This window comes from Fragaria vesca, linkage group LG3, assembly GCF_000184155.1.
Source record: "Fragaria vesca subsp. vesca linkage group LG3, FraVesHawaii_1.0, whole genome shotgun sequence".
NCBI lineage: Eukaryota > Viridiplantae > Streptophyta > Magnoliopsida > Rosales > Rosaceae > Fragaria > Fragaria vesca.
The window spans coordinates 11,043,333-11,057,450 of NC_020493.1; the positions used below are offsets into that span (position 1 = coordinate 11,043,333).

The following is a 14,118-nucleotide window of genomic DNA, read 5'->3' on the forward strand; positions in this document are numbered from 1 at the left end:
CCAATTATTTCCAAAGGGTGCGAATCAGTCCAACTATCATTTCGAATCTTTGAATAATCTCTCGCCTAGCATGTAGGTTTCTTTCTTCTTCTTCTTTTTAATTTATTCAAACGAAAATTAAACTCAAAGATAGAAAGCTACGTCACATACATTTCTACTGCCGTGCTCACTTACTGAAAGGAAGCCTATAACTGTGGATATTTCGCGGTATGTAGGCAAAGTCTAAAAATAAACCTACAGTGTCTACTTGCCCTTAGCAGCAAGGCTAGGAAGGGTGATAATCAAAACTGTGCGGTGGCGGCAAATCAGACTGCTTGTTTTTGCTTCCAAGGGGACGCTCAATCTTCCTCTTATACAGGTCACTGGACCATCCACAAGTGATGAACTAGCTCCCTAAAATTATTGATCTTTTTTTTCTTAGGTGAAGTTAATTACTAGGTGAGTAAGGTGACAATGCTAAAACTAAACACTTCCACTTCACTCTAGGTAAGTATAATGGCCGGTTCGAAGAAGTTTAACTATCCCTAGGAAAAAATGCTAACTCTGCCACCAACTCTACATGTGAAATCAGTAAATTAACTCTTCTTCTTCGTCTGATCGGTCTACTCATGCTCTCTTAAAACGATTTATGACTCTTCTCCGAACATTTATAAATTTTCCTCAACAATTTATAGAACCTTTAAGTTTTGATAATAACCACTTAAATTCTAATAGCTATGATACTAAGAAGCGAGAATACACCCTTTATCCTTGAAAGATGCCTTCTTAATTTCGATAGCTACTAATCAAATCACTAGCTAGGACGGGTCAAGATGGGTGCAACCGGAGGAAACATTACTGGTTGGAGCAACGTGCTGAATTGAAACACAATCACCCAATTAACGCCATATCTCACAAATGCAGAAGAATCCATGCACTTTCTCAATAGATGTTGACATCCACAACAAACCAAGTCCTTTTTTCTATATTAGTACTAATAATATAAAATGGTAGGCTGGCTTGTCCTGGATATCAGCTTCATATCTCGAACATGCACGTTTCTTGTTCAGTTGCAAGGAAGTCGTGGGACTTATTAATCGTTTTATATATATGCTACATAGAATATAAACCATTGGGTAGTGGGGTGGGTGTTTATTTCATTCTTTATGTAAAAACATAGTCATGTACACTCGGTTATTATTCATGGCTGATTGAAGTTGGTTTAGTTTTTTTGGCTAACTAAGTATTGAAGTTGTTGGTTTCTTAGAAAAGTGTTTTCATGATTCTGAAGTTGCTGGATTAACTCGATCATTGACTGAGGGGCATCACTACAAAATTTGTAATTTTACGATTTTTGACTCAAAAATTTCAATGCTACTTTGAAGCACCGTAACAGTGTCTGTCAACGTAGACTCAAAGACCGTAATTTATTCAATAGAGTTCCAAAATATTAAGAAACCGTAACAGTGTCGGTCAACGTAGACTTAAATACCGTAATTTATTCAATAGAGTTCAAAAAGATTAAGAATGTAATCCCTTTCAAGACCGTAACATAGCTCTTTGGTTACTATTAGGTCATTTGTGAGAACCTAATGCATAAATTATGTCTTCGGTTACCTCTTCATCTCATCTTAAGCTGATGATCCGTACATTTCTTCCCATTACTTCGTTAGGTACTTTCACTTGTAAAACACCATGGAAAGTCGGATACTTTAGATCGAATTATCTAAAACTAATATATGAACATCAGGGAAAGTTGGATAAAACCTGAAGTTCAGATACCAGAAATAGATAGTTGATAGTTATGGAAGCTAGATCAAGAGCAACATGAAATGATACAAGTGGCCACTACTCTCCCTGCTTCGTGTAACCATTTATAAACGGAAATACGTCGATGACTAATCCCAGATGTGACGTCTTTGGAATTACTTATTCTGCACATTTATCATTCGTTTGGTTTCGTCCTCATCAGCCACCTCAGGTCTCAATAATTATATATCTCTTTTCTCTCTGTAAATAAAATGGGCCAAAAGAAAGAAACCAAGCAACACTTGAAGCCTTGCACGGTAGTTTGTTGCAGTCTAAGTTTTGTCTAAATATATATTATTGAGGAGGTGACATTTAAGCAGCCATTTTCGGAGGCTCTTTTTTTGGCGTGGCAATTTGAGAAAAAGCAGCAGCTAGATTTTGGAGGGAGTGAGCAGCATTGAATATCAGACAGAAGTACAGAGGGAAAGGTTTTGAATTCATTTAAGAGGGATTTGATGGTTCTTTCTGGTCAGTATTCCGCATTTCTTATTGCCAAAGTTGCAGCTGGGATTGCCGGTATTGTTCTCTTCAATCTCTTCTCTTAATTGGGTTGTTCTTGTTTTGGGATTTGGTTTTAGTTGAACAGGGAAAGACCCATGTTTGAATCTATTGAACTGGTTGTTGTCTTAGGGAGCTTGATTGTTGTGCTTTGTGATTTGCTGCATTTCTTGATTGTTATTGCAGAAATGCAAAGGAACTCCCCTGGAACTCCCTTTGATTTTTTTGGGTTCTTCCCATTTTGGTCTGAAAGTCAACTTCATGGTTGGTATCAGTACTGATTAGGAGAAAACTATGAATGTTCTATGGGATCTCCTAAACATTCATTTTCCTGTGGCCTAATTTTTTGCTGTGAAAGGTGAAGCTTTTGCAGCAGTTGGTGACTAACTTGATTGTGTTGTGATGCTTTTTTGTGTGACTGGTATTGGTTGGAAGTGTTATTTGACATGACTTTATACTGTGTGACTTGAAAAAGGATGACAAAAAAACATATTTATAGCAAGAAAGTAAATGTTGATTTGAATGAGCGCTTTGAGTTTTTCTGAGAGTTTGCTTGCTTAATTGATTAAGCTGGTGAACTCAGGCGTTTGGGCTTACATTGCTTAAGCACATAGCATGCAACATTTTGAATAACAAATCTGCATTTACGATGCTGTAAATTGTATGTTTTAGTCTGTACAAGGCAAATTGTTCATCATGACATCTTCAAATGTCAGTAATCCTGTAATTTGGTGTTAAACTAAAACAAAATGTTGGAATTAGAAACTAAAATACTTGAATGGGTGCAGTGGCGGACGCGAGGATTGTTCTTTAGTGGGGGCTATTTTCATTGCAATAGTTCACTAGGAATCCTATGGGGGCAAATTAGTTCAAATTCCTTACAAAAATGCGCTTAAATTGCTTAATTTGGCCCTTGCATATTCCAAAAATCTTAACCCCAAAAGCTTCAACCTGTGTCCGCCTTTGAATGGGTGGGAGTGTGGGGATATTGGAAGAATTATCTAATAAAACAACGAGGTGCACCCGGTAATTCCATATACTAGTGATCAGATTTATAGAGTACTAAATCGTAGCAATATAAATATGTATGTATATATAGAAGAAGTCTCCAGTTATGCTAATCGTTTTTATTCATTGCAGGCAATTTCTTTGCTTTTGGGCTGTTTGTTTCGCCTATGTAAGTCTCACTCACGATTGATCATTCTGTTTAGAAATATTCAATACCAGAAAACCGGAGAATATATACATATATATATAGTCCATTTTAGATACGGGCGTCAGCACCGCCTTAAGTTGCGGATTTTCCCTCCGTTTGTCACCGTACGGCACCGGCGAGGGCGCGCCTCCACCCCAGCGGACTCCAGCAGCTTCCCCGACCTCTTACCCTCCCCGGCGAGTCCACCGAATTCCAGTTTTTCGGCCAGATTACCCAAAACTTCAAACAAAGTCAATCTGGCCGGAAAACGGGAATTCAGCGGACTCGCCGGGGATGGAAAGTGGTCGGGGAAGCTGCTGGAGTCCGCTGGGGTGGAGGCGTGCCCTCGCCGGTGCCGTACGGTGGCGAAAGGAGGGACGTCCGCACTTTAAGAGCCGTGTGGACGTCCGCACCTGATAACGATTGTGTATATATATGTGTATATATATATATATAAGTGTTTTTTGTTTCACTTACTCACCAGTTTCTGATTTTAGTTAATGGTATCTTTGTTTATAAATGACAGGCACACATTCAAAAGAATCATCAGAAATGGTTCAACTGAAGAGTTCTCAGGGCTGCCATACATATATGCCCTTTTGAATTGCATGATCAGCATGTGGTATGGATCACCTCTTATATCTTCTGATAACATATTGATTCTAACAGTCAATTCAGTCGGTGCAGTGTTTCAACTTGCCTACATAACCCTCTTCATAATCTATGCTGAGAAACCAAAAAAGGTATGCAATCTTCCGAATTGCTCACTTGGCACTCTTATGAAGCTTCTGAAAGCCTTTTATGTTCTAATCTGTCATTATTTCCCCCTTAATGTTGTTCACAGGTGTGGATGATGGGATTGTTAGTAGCAGTTTTTGGTTTATTTGCAATCATAGCCATTGGGAGCTTGCAGATATCTGACCTTTTTCTACGACGGACAATTGTTGGATTGCTTAGCTGCTTTTCTCTTATATCAATGTTCGCTTCTCCATTGTTCATAATAGTAAGTCATTCCAAGGCAAAGGGAGTACTTCTTTATCAATGTATATATTGTTTTTTATTTTGTATTATTTTGTGTGACTTCAGTTTACTTACTGACATATTTTTGCAGAACTTGGTGATCCGTACAAAGAGTGTTGAGTTCATGCCCTTTTATCTCTCCCTTTCCACCTTCCTAATGAGCACCTCTTTCCTTCTGTATGGAATTTTTAATTTCGATCCCTACGTTTATGTAAGAGTCCTTCAGCAATTTGTTTTTCTCTGATTTTGCCAATTCTCATAAAGTAGCTATTTGGAGTTGTCAATTCAGAATACATAGTCCTAGTTTTCCTTGTCTAATGGTATCATCATAATTTTCAGGTCCCTAATGGGATAGGAACAATCTTGGGGATTGTGCAATTGGCGTTGTACTTTCACTATCATCGTTCATCGAAAGAAGACTCCAGAGAACCCTTGATAGTTTCGTATGCATAAATGTTACATTGAAGTAAGTGTTATCATCTTTTAATAGTTGTTGCGATGCGATTCTCTATAGTTTTTCGTGGCTTCTTGCAACCAGAACCATCTTCTGTTTACTTATTGCTTGTACAAGTCTGATCTTTTCGAGCATCAAGTTAATGAATTTAGTGCTCTATTTTTCTTAGGCAAAGATAACTGTGGCCTGGCCATTGGTTTTCTCTGCACTAGTGTGTACATCTAAAGTCAATTTCAGAGCAATTTAGAAATCATATGTTGCCGCGGTCTTTATTTTTTTATATTTCTTCTGCTGTTACTAGGAAAGAAAAAAAAATGTTATCTTGAGATGATAAGGCAAGATGATTGAAGTGAAGCGTGGTGCTGATTACCGACTCGCGACATAAGTTATGTTTCTTCAGCCTTTCAAGCTCCTGGGTGCCTCATTTGTCACCCTCCGGCCTCCCTACATCTTATTTTGTCTATGTGAGAAACTTCAACATGTATCATAGATAGATACAAAGATTTTCTCCCTTTCCATATGTAGCATTCATGTGATTGTCCAAGAACAAAAACTTTTACAGCTCACCAAGTCAAACCTGTATGTAAAGCCCTTTTTGTATGGCTTCAGTAGCTTGCTGAAAAGATAGGTCAAGTTCCAGAAATGAAATTTATTCTCCATTACTTGTTCAACTAGTGATACGAGTGGTTTCCATTTACCTCCTTTCTCAGGCATATTTTTCTTTTCATGTAATTTGTGATCATACCTATCTGCTTCAGTGAAATTGGAATCTTCCCTTGTGATTCTACGTCATAATCTTCTTGGGAAGTTTGGATTATCAGTTGTCTTTCCGAAATTCAAACATTCTAATAATATAGAACTGTTTAACATGTTAAATTGTGGAACTTCCAGAAGAGAAACAAACCAGCCCCCCTTGTGTTTAATACAACACACACACACACACAGAGCACCCTGAAGTGAACTAGCAAGAGTTCATCATAAAACAACAGTGTTAGAACGGCGCTCTGTTCGAACAGCCCTGCATTGTTACTGAGATCTGTAACACACACAGCTCGCGCGCGCACACACACACTGCACCTGAAGTGGACTAGTACTCCATAAAAATTTCCAGTCTGAATGGTAAAACAACACTGTTCAAACGGCCCTGCATTGCAACTGAGATCCGTAACTCCATATCTTATGTTGTGATAAGGGAAAATGAAGTGTGAAGATCCAGTCATCCAGTTGATGTAGTTTAAGTCTGTGGTCCAATATTGTTACCTTTCCTTCATATCTCACCTGTCCTCGTGTTGATGTACAAGTATAGGACTGGTAGATTAACATTTAACAGATCACAGGGGTGAATTAGAGCTCATGTCCATTCTCAATTATTTCTTTGTCAAAATTATGTTTGCATCACAGCGACAGGGGTGCACCCAATTGAAAAGTACCTCATGAAAAACCAAAGAAGAAGCAGGTTCATAATTAATGTTACAGCTAGCTGTGTACATAAATGGTAATTATTAAGGTTGCTGAAGTTGTCTTCTGATGGCATTACTACTGAAACTCCTATTGCACTCATATGGTAAAACTATTTAGAACATTTCTGTCAAAAATAAATAAAAATTACAGCAAGTCCCTCAGAGTCGTTCTCGCAACAGGAGCTGCTTTCTCCTACATAAATAAACAAAAATCCGTTATAATGAGAATGAAGCAACATATGATATTGAACAACAGAGCGATAGCTAGCTTTTAGCCAATGGTTGCTAATAAGGAAGTGGATGATGCTATATGTGTAAGTTCAAGAACTGGATTGTGCGCATCTATAACAAGTTGTTTGGATGGAGGAGATGATAAAATTGTGAAGTGATCCTCATGTTACGAACCAAATGTGAGGATATTACTCATATCAGTATGCAATTTCCCAGAAAATCATTTTGATGAGCCTAAATGGTGTCTGTAAAAATACAAAAGAAAATTTATGTTTGCCATTTTGCAAAATTAATCTTCCCTTTCCTTAAATCCAGGCTATCAGGCAGGATTTGGGGCTTCATATATTCACCAAAGCTCAATGTATCATGCAGAAAACAATTTATGTGTCATTCTTTATTGTTCAAGCATTGTACTAAAAAAAATTGTCACATATTTCTGTTAATTTAAGGGTGAAACAACTATTAAACAATTAAGGGTTGCATTATGCAAATTACTTAACCCATAAAAGATATGTGAAATTACATGTATCGATCAATATGATCTGTACGTAAATCTTCCCATCAAAAGAAATGTACATCTGCAAATTACCTGGATTCTAATTTCCTGGTGGGAATCACAAAGAGGCTGGCCTCTCTCATCATATAGAATAAGTCCACTGAACCTCGGAAGCTCACACTTCTCCCCCATAAGTATAGGCCTTTGCCAAACAGGTGACTCCGAGTTATGGCTATGCCGCCCCATCTCCACCCCAATCCTCTTCTCCAGCAGCGGTCCGGCCGGCGTCGACTCCCTCCAGCTCCCTCCTCTTCCCTCCTCCCCCCACTTGCTCGCCTTACTCCACCGCACCGAGCCCACCAGCGCCCTCTTTATCGATCCCCAACCACAGCGTGGCTCCGACCACTTATGCCCTAATGCACCATTAGTCTCCTCTTGCCCCATCACCACAAGCTGCTGCTGGTGCTTCCTCTGAGCCTTCTTTCTTAGCACAGTCAAAGCCATGCAGATACCGATAACCGCAAAGCCGGCAGACACCAAGAGAAGAAATGCTTGTTGGGTTGATAGCTTCAGCTTGTCTTCTATCTCCCACAAAGCATCCATAAACGTCTTTAAATCTCTTTCCTTATAAGGAGTACGTCAAAGACAGTTTCGATCTTTCTTTCAGTTTATGATACCATGGTGTTGTGTGAGTATTTTTGGAAAGGTTTAATGGAATAGTTTCCGACTATAATTTCACGTATATAGAAAGGTGGAAGCAGTAATATGCATTCATGGGGTAGTAGAGCTAGTCCAGTTAATGCAGTATTCACGTGAGGTCACCGCTTGCTGGGATTTGGTGTCCATGAGGTTAGCTTGTAACTGGGATTTGAGATTGAACCGTTGGGGATGGGGCATGGGAATTGTTCACCGTTTATGGCTAATAAAGACCGTCACGGATTCTTCAAGGTCGCCATTGATCGAACTCTCTGAAATTTAAGCACCCGGCCATCTCGTACGTTATCTCTCTCTTTTGATTGAGGATGAGGTTATGAGTCCATGAGGATATATATATTTGTTGGGTTGACATATACATAGAAATGGTCTGCGAAAAATTTGAGAGAAGAGATTGAATTTATACCAATTCCAAAGCTATAACAGATTATAGTTTTGATCAAGTGGTTGATGTTTTTGCACTGTGACAAACATCAAAGTTTGTGCACCCGGTGTGATCGTTTTATATATCAAGGATTGAACCCTTGTATTCAATCTTCGTCTAATTTGTTCCCTCGAGTATTTTCAGTTATTCTCCAAAACAACTTAAGAGGACTTGCTCAAAATAATGAATCCCCGCTCTCAAAAATAATGGTTAGAACTTACTATAGTCATCAACTCTGCCCTGCACTACGGACCGCTTGTGCGACATTTATCGGTTGAACTTACCTAATCTGGCGCACCAGAGGTGCGATCATCCTATTTTTCTTGTAGTAAGAATATCCTTCTTGTTTTAGGTTTATGGCATTGTTTTAACTTTCTGATATGTCACCAATGTAAAACAAATGGAGGAGTCCATGTGACACTATTTGCTAGGTGTTTGTTTGAATACAAGCTAGAGACTCATGTTAATATTCAGGAGATCTTCTTAGAGTTTAGGCACTATGTACCATATGTACAGCATTTATCGGTTGAACGTACGATATCTGGCACACATGAAGTGCGATCATCCTATTCTTCTTGCATTAAGAATATCCTTCTTTGTTAGGTTTTATGGCATTGCTCTAACTTTTGGATATGTCACCAATGTAAAACAAATGAAGGATTCGATGTGACATTCTTCGCTAGGTGTTTGTTGGAATATAAGAGGCTTATGTTATTATTCGGGAGGTCTTTTTGGAGTTTAGGCATGTCTCCCATTTTTATATTCAACAATTTCATCTATCAAGACTCGAGGGCAGTCTTATAGCATAAATTACGGACACTCTACTATTTAGGCTAGGGTCTTCTATTTATCAAGACTCGAGGGCAATCTTCTATTTAAAAAAAAAAAAAAAAAATCTTCTTCGATGTGGAATTTGTAGTTGTCACCAATAGCCCCTAAAAATGGCATTAACACCATAACACACCCTCTCAACCAACAACACCAACCTGAACAATTAAGTACCCAATCCCGGCCCTCATTCAAAGAAGAGACACCATAAAACTCAACCAACAACCAAACCAAACGAACTAAGGAAAATAAAATAAACCAGACATGTCTAAAAGAGAGCCCAAACTCACCCTACTACAATTGGATCTCAAGAACCATGATGCTCAAGAAGCACATCCTAAATAATACCGACACTCTAAACGCATCACAAATTGTCGCCCCACTACCAACATCAGCCGTCGCCATGAGCTCCCATATCCTCGTCATGTCACTTTGTTACATCGATGTTGGTTTGGTTTCGGCTGAACAATTTCCTTTATGTTTTCTTGAATTTTTGCTGAGATGATCTTTAGAGGTTGACTTAATGTGTGAGCTATTAGATCGATCATGGATTTACATCTCCAACACATGCAAATAACATGTATAGAGTTAATCTGGACACACGATGCAAGTATTTTTCCACAATTGAAATCCTACTAACAATTTTTTCGTGAGCCGATTACATAATTTTCCATTCATAAAGAAGAGACTATAAATTCTCCTATAAATAAAAGAAGAGACCATAAACACTAGACAAAATATACGGAGCACCCAATTTTGGTTAATTTTGATATCAAAATTCTACAAATCCAAAAAAGAATAATCACATCACATGCACCTTTGATATTTCGGCCCATAATCATAAAACAAGAAAAAAGAGCAAAGACTTCAACTTTTTATTTCCCATTGTTTTGCCTCGTCTTCTTCTTCTTCTTCTCCTTCACAGCAGCAGCGGGAGCTCGAAACGAGCCCGGAACCCATGACCGGAATCCCCTACCCATGAGCCTCTCGTCCCTCCTACTTCCCCAAGGTCCGTAATTTCCATAACTCAGTCTCCCTCTTTAATGGTTTCAATTACAGTCGTCCAATTTCACTTACTTTTTCCGCGAAATTAATTCATTAATCGGTTGTGATAAAATTAAATACATAATCTTGGAATCAATGGTTGTAGTTTGCTCTCAAAGTTTGAAACTTTGCTTTTCTTGAGCTGTAAAATTTGATTTATTTATTTATTTTTGGGATTCTGAGTTTGATTTTAACTAAGGCTATTTTTTGTTGTTGAATAATTTAAACTGAGGAGTTAAGAGTGTTAGAGATGTACTAGAGAAATAGGTTGATAGAAAACTGAAGTGTTTATGTTATCCAGGTTTGAGTTTTGGAGCGTTCTTGGTTGATAGTTTTGTGGAAGAAGTATTTTGGTAGCTGAATTGTTTGAGTAAACGAAAACCATGTCTGGTAGAAATCGTGGACCGCCTCATGCTGCGCTACCACCTCCCATGCATGATGCCCCGTATGGAAGAGGACATGGGCTGGTGCCCCATCCTGTGTTGCTTGAGGAAATGAGAGAATCCCAGCACGGTATGGGTCCCAGGTCGCTTCCTCCTCACCCTGCGATCATTGAGGAACATCTTGCGGCGCAGCTTCAAGATATTCAGGGTCTTTTGGTTGATAACCAGAGGCTGGCTGCCACTCATGTTGCTCTTAAGCAGGAATTGGAAGCTGCCCAGTTTGAGTTGCAACGCATGGCTTACCATGTTGATTCACTGCGGTCGGACAAGGATGTGCAGATGAGGGAATTGTATGACAAGTCTGTGCGTTTGGAAGTGGATCTTCGTGGGGTTGAGGCTATGCGGGCTGAGCTTCTTCAGGTTCGCGCTGATATCAAGGAACTCACTGTTGCGAGGCAAGAGCTCTCTGGCCAGGCGCAAGCGATGACCCAAGATTTGGCTAGAATCAATGCTGACTTGCAACAGGCACCGGCTTTAAGAGCAGAAATTGAATCTATGAAACAAGAACTGCAGCGTGCTAGGTAGCTTTCGTGTGAATTTACTGATATTATTGAGTATAATGTTTATCTATCAATTGGTGTCTGTTACTCTTGTGTTAATTTTATGAACTTGTAATGGGCATGTAGAGCTGCCATTGAGTATGAAAAGAAGGGGTATGCAGAGAATTATGAGCATGGTCAGGTGATGGAGAAGAACTTGATCTCAATGGCTAGGGAGCTGGAGAAACTTCGTGCAGAAATTGCTAATACTGACAAGAGGGCACGTGCTTCAGCTGCTGTTGGAAATCCCAGTGGAGGTTACAATGCAAATTATGGTAATCCTGAAGCAGGATATGCAGGAAATCCTTATCCTGCCACCTACGGCATGAACCCTGTAAGTTTCATATCTTTGAGGTTTCATAATGGGAGTGTCTGCATGCTTTGTAAACATTAAAGTTTGTTGTTATATGTGTGTCTGCGGTATTGCATATTTCTGAAAGCTGCAGTTAGTGGCTTATATATTGTAACTATTACACTCTGGATATCTGGATGTGTTAATTAGTTCCTCCCTCACACTTTTCAGGTACAGAATGCTGCTGAAAATTTTCCTCAGTATCCTATGCCCGGTGCTTGGGGTGCATACGACATGCAGCGAGCTCAGGGACACAGATAAGGTAGTTCATCTCCTGAGCTACATTCTGATGGTATCCTGGCTTCAGCGCATAGATATTTAGGTCTGTAACTGAAGTGCTATCTCATTATAGACCTTTTGGAAGCTTTTCTTGTTCATTTAGTGTTTAGGAATTCTACCTAAACATATCACGGGTCCTATTACCTTGTTGGTGTACTACACTACTTATAGTTTGGTTTCCTGTGATGCTTTGTCTGCACCAGCTTCTCTAGATGCATTTCATATTGATATTTATGATATTTTGTCTTATTGCACAAACTCTGTCCACTGTCATATTTATATCAGATCATTTTATTTTCTCTCTTTCAAAGAATACCATAGGAAATGCAAATCTGCTATGTGTATGCGAGATTTTGAGTATCCAATAAATATGTATATGTCCTAATTCCTAAACTGAATCGAAAATGTCATCAGTATAAGAACACTCACTATTGCTATATTAGTAGTGCTAAGAATAATTATTAATCATACAGATGCCTTCATCTGGAAGACTGGAAGGATTAGATTTGCAAATGTAGTGTTTGCAATGGATACTTGATGGTTCCCTGTTTAATATTGTTAGCCAGTAGTCGGGTTTTGTTTTAGTTTCTTGAACATCGTTAGTGGTTTATGCTGCTCTTTTGGGGTCTTAGACTGCACCAATGAAGTGATTTGTTGGTTTTGATCTGAGTTATGTTGCTCCTGAAAGGATGCAGTCCATTTCTCCACAAAATCATATTCTTCAGTGCAAGCTCTCTGCTGATTTTGATTAAGTGGGAGCTCTTACCCCTTGCTTGGTTTGTTACACCAAGACTTTAGGCTGAGCAGAAACTTGCACCTAATTAAGTTGACTTCCAGTTCTCTGATTTGAGCTATATTCCTTGGACTAAACTAGTATGGTGGCATGGCTGCAAAAGTCGTAGTCCAGTGCTCCCTGTGAACCAATCAACCCAACTTAGGCTCTATTGTCATACTATGACTGGCAAGATTTACCCTGTGAAAACCAGAGGAGTTGATTATTTGGGATATGAGATTTTTAATTGTGAAAGGTCACCTCAATTCTCTTATCTTGGGATATGCGTTGATTTTAGTTGGAGAGATGTTTTCAAGGAACAGAACGTTCATTGATTGTGAAATGGTCATCTCCTTTCTCCTCATTTGGGCTGTCATTTAGGTTTAGTTCAAGATATGTTCGTCAAAGAAATGGTGTTTGATGGTGAAAAGGTGATCTCCTCTCTCCTAAATGCTAAATGGGTTGTCAATTGGTTGTAGAGTTGTTTAAAGAGAAAAAGTCTCTGTTTTGTTCCATTTAGAGAACTAGCAGCCAAATGTAAGAGAAGTAGTCATTGCCTGACATATGCTGTTCATTGGGAAGACACTCGACGTTGGAGCTGCCAGATGGTTTTCTGGTCAAGTAAGTGATTTGAATTTTTGACTTTTCACCACGTGTTATTTCTTTTTTTTTTTCTTTTTTTTTCTCACCTTGAGAAAAAAAAAGTAGAAATAAAAAATTATGCCCATCTCTTGGTTGACCGTACCACCCAAAAAGAAACAAACTTAGGTTCTTTTTCATTAAAACAGACTGATGGATTCTCTCACTCTTAGTGGCATTTTGTAGGAAATTCCTTTTGTTCTGTGATATAGGTAGTTGATGCTTCCTTTCCTGGACTAATTCTTTTGTGTGGTGAGCCTTAGACTTCAGATCATGGAATAGTGTTTTTGTAGTTGTGTTGATGATTTTTCAGTAGCAGCAGCTAGGATCTCTCAGGATGTTTTGATTGTTTGTTGTGATGTGCAAACTAAACTGATTGGTAGATTATGTGTTTCATCTGTGTATTTTGGTTTACTTGAGTTTAAAATTAGGTTGAAGAAGCAGCGAAGATGTTGCTCTGTAGAGCATATATATATAATCAACGAAGAGATGAGAGTTTAATTCATGACTGAATTAATCATAGGTCTCTCATGAGCAGCAATATTTATTTATTTTGATTTAGCTTGGACCATGGATGGGCCATTGGAAGGCGATTCCCACCTAGTTCTCACCATAGGAATATGATGGTGGTCTCTTCCAATATATATGTCAAATTTAAGCTTATGACACTGCAAGGTTTTTCTTTTGGCTTAACCGAGAGAATTCACTAGTGTGTGTATGAGATTATGCTTTTCAGACCAGAAAGGAAAAAAGCTTATGTAGACTATTTGCTTAACTTATGATTCCATATCTGATGTGACGGTTTAAGCTTGAAATATTATCTGCCTGTTTCTGGTTCTCTTCATGATAGGTTTTCTTTAATCTTGTTGTCAGAATTGCATTAATTTTTTACTTTATTATATTTATTTTAGTGTGAATTTTGTAAGGTTATTAGTTCTTCTA

The 14,118-nt window shown here is 38.7% G+C and overlaps 2 protein-coding genes across 2 annotated transcripts; both read left to right on the top strand.

The window, feature by feature from the left end:
* The first annotated feature begins 1,974 nt into the window (after positions 1-1,974).
* Positions 1,975-5,624, top strand: LOC101291801 (bidirectional sugar transporter SWEET2-like). Its single transcript, XM_004294122.1, has 7 exons — positions 1,975-2,304; positions 3,427-3,463; positions 4,008-4,224; positions 4,326-4,484; positions 4,593-4,712; positions 4,841-4,967; positions 5,257-5,624. Exons 1-6 carry the CDS (start codon positions 2,244-2,246, stop codon positions 4,952-4,954), a joined length of 708 nt encoding a protein of 235 aa, XP_004294170.1. The 5' UTR covers positions 1,975-2,243; the 3' UTR covers positions 4,955-4,967; positions 5,257-5,624.
* A 4,405-nt stretch (positions 5,625-10,029) lies between these two features.
* Positions 10,030-12,078, top strand: LOC101292097. The gene is made up of 4 exons (XM_004294123.1): positions 10,030-10,117; positions 10,454-11,116; positions 11,222-11,468; positions 11,658-12,078. Exons 2-4 carry the CDS (start codon positions 10,536-10,538, stop codon positions 11,745-11,747), a joined length of 918 nt encoding a protein of 305 aa, XP_004294171.1. The 5' UTR covers positions 10,030-10,117; positions 10,454-10,535; the 3' UTR covers positions 11,748-12,078.
* The last annotated feature ends 2,040 nt before the right edge of the window (positions 12,079-14,118 follow it).

What these genes read in the sequence shown, in the direction of transcription:
- LOC101292097 (XM_004294123.1), top strand. Translation starts at nt 10,536, where the DNA reads ATGTCTGGTAGAAATCGTGGACCGCCTCATGCTGCGCTACCACCTCCC. An exon ending in CAAGAACTGCAGCGTGCTAG is followed by an intron (nt 11,117 to 11,221) that starts GTAGCTTTCGTG and finishes ATGGGCATGTAG; the next exon opens with AGCTGCCATTGAGTATGAAA. An exon ending in CCACCTACGGCATGAACCCT is followed by an intron (nt 11,469 to 11,657) that starts GTAAGTTTCATA and finishes CACACTTTTCAG; the next exon opens with GTACAGAATGCTGCTGAAAA.
- LOC101291801 (XM_004294122.1), top strand. Translation starts at nt 2,244, where the DNA reads ATGGTTCTTTCTGGTCAGTATTCCGCATTTCTTATTGCCAAAGTTGCA. An exon ending in CTTCTCCATTGTTCATAATA is followed by an intron (nt 4,485 to 4,592) that starts GTAAGTCATTCC and finishes ATATTTTTGCAG; the next exon opens with AACTTGGTGATCCGTACAAA. An exon ending in ATTTCGATCCCTACGTTTAT is followed by an intron (nt 4,713 to 4,840) that starts GTAAGAGTCCTT and finishes CATAATTTTCAG; the next exon opens with GTCCCTAATGGGATAGGAAC.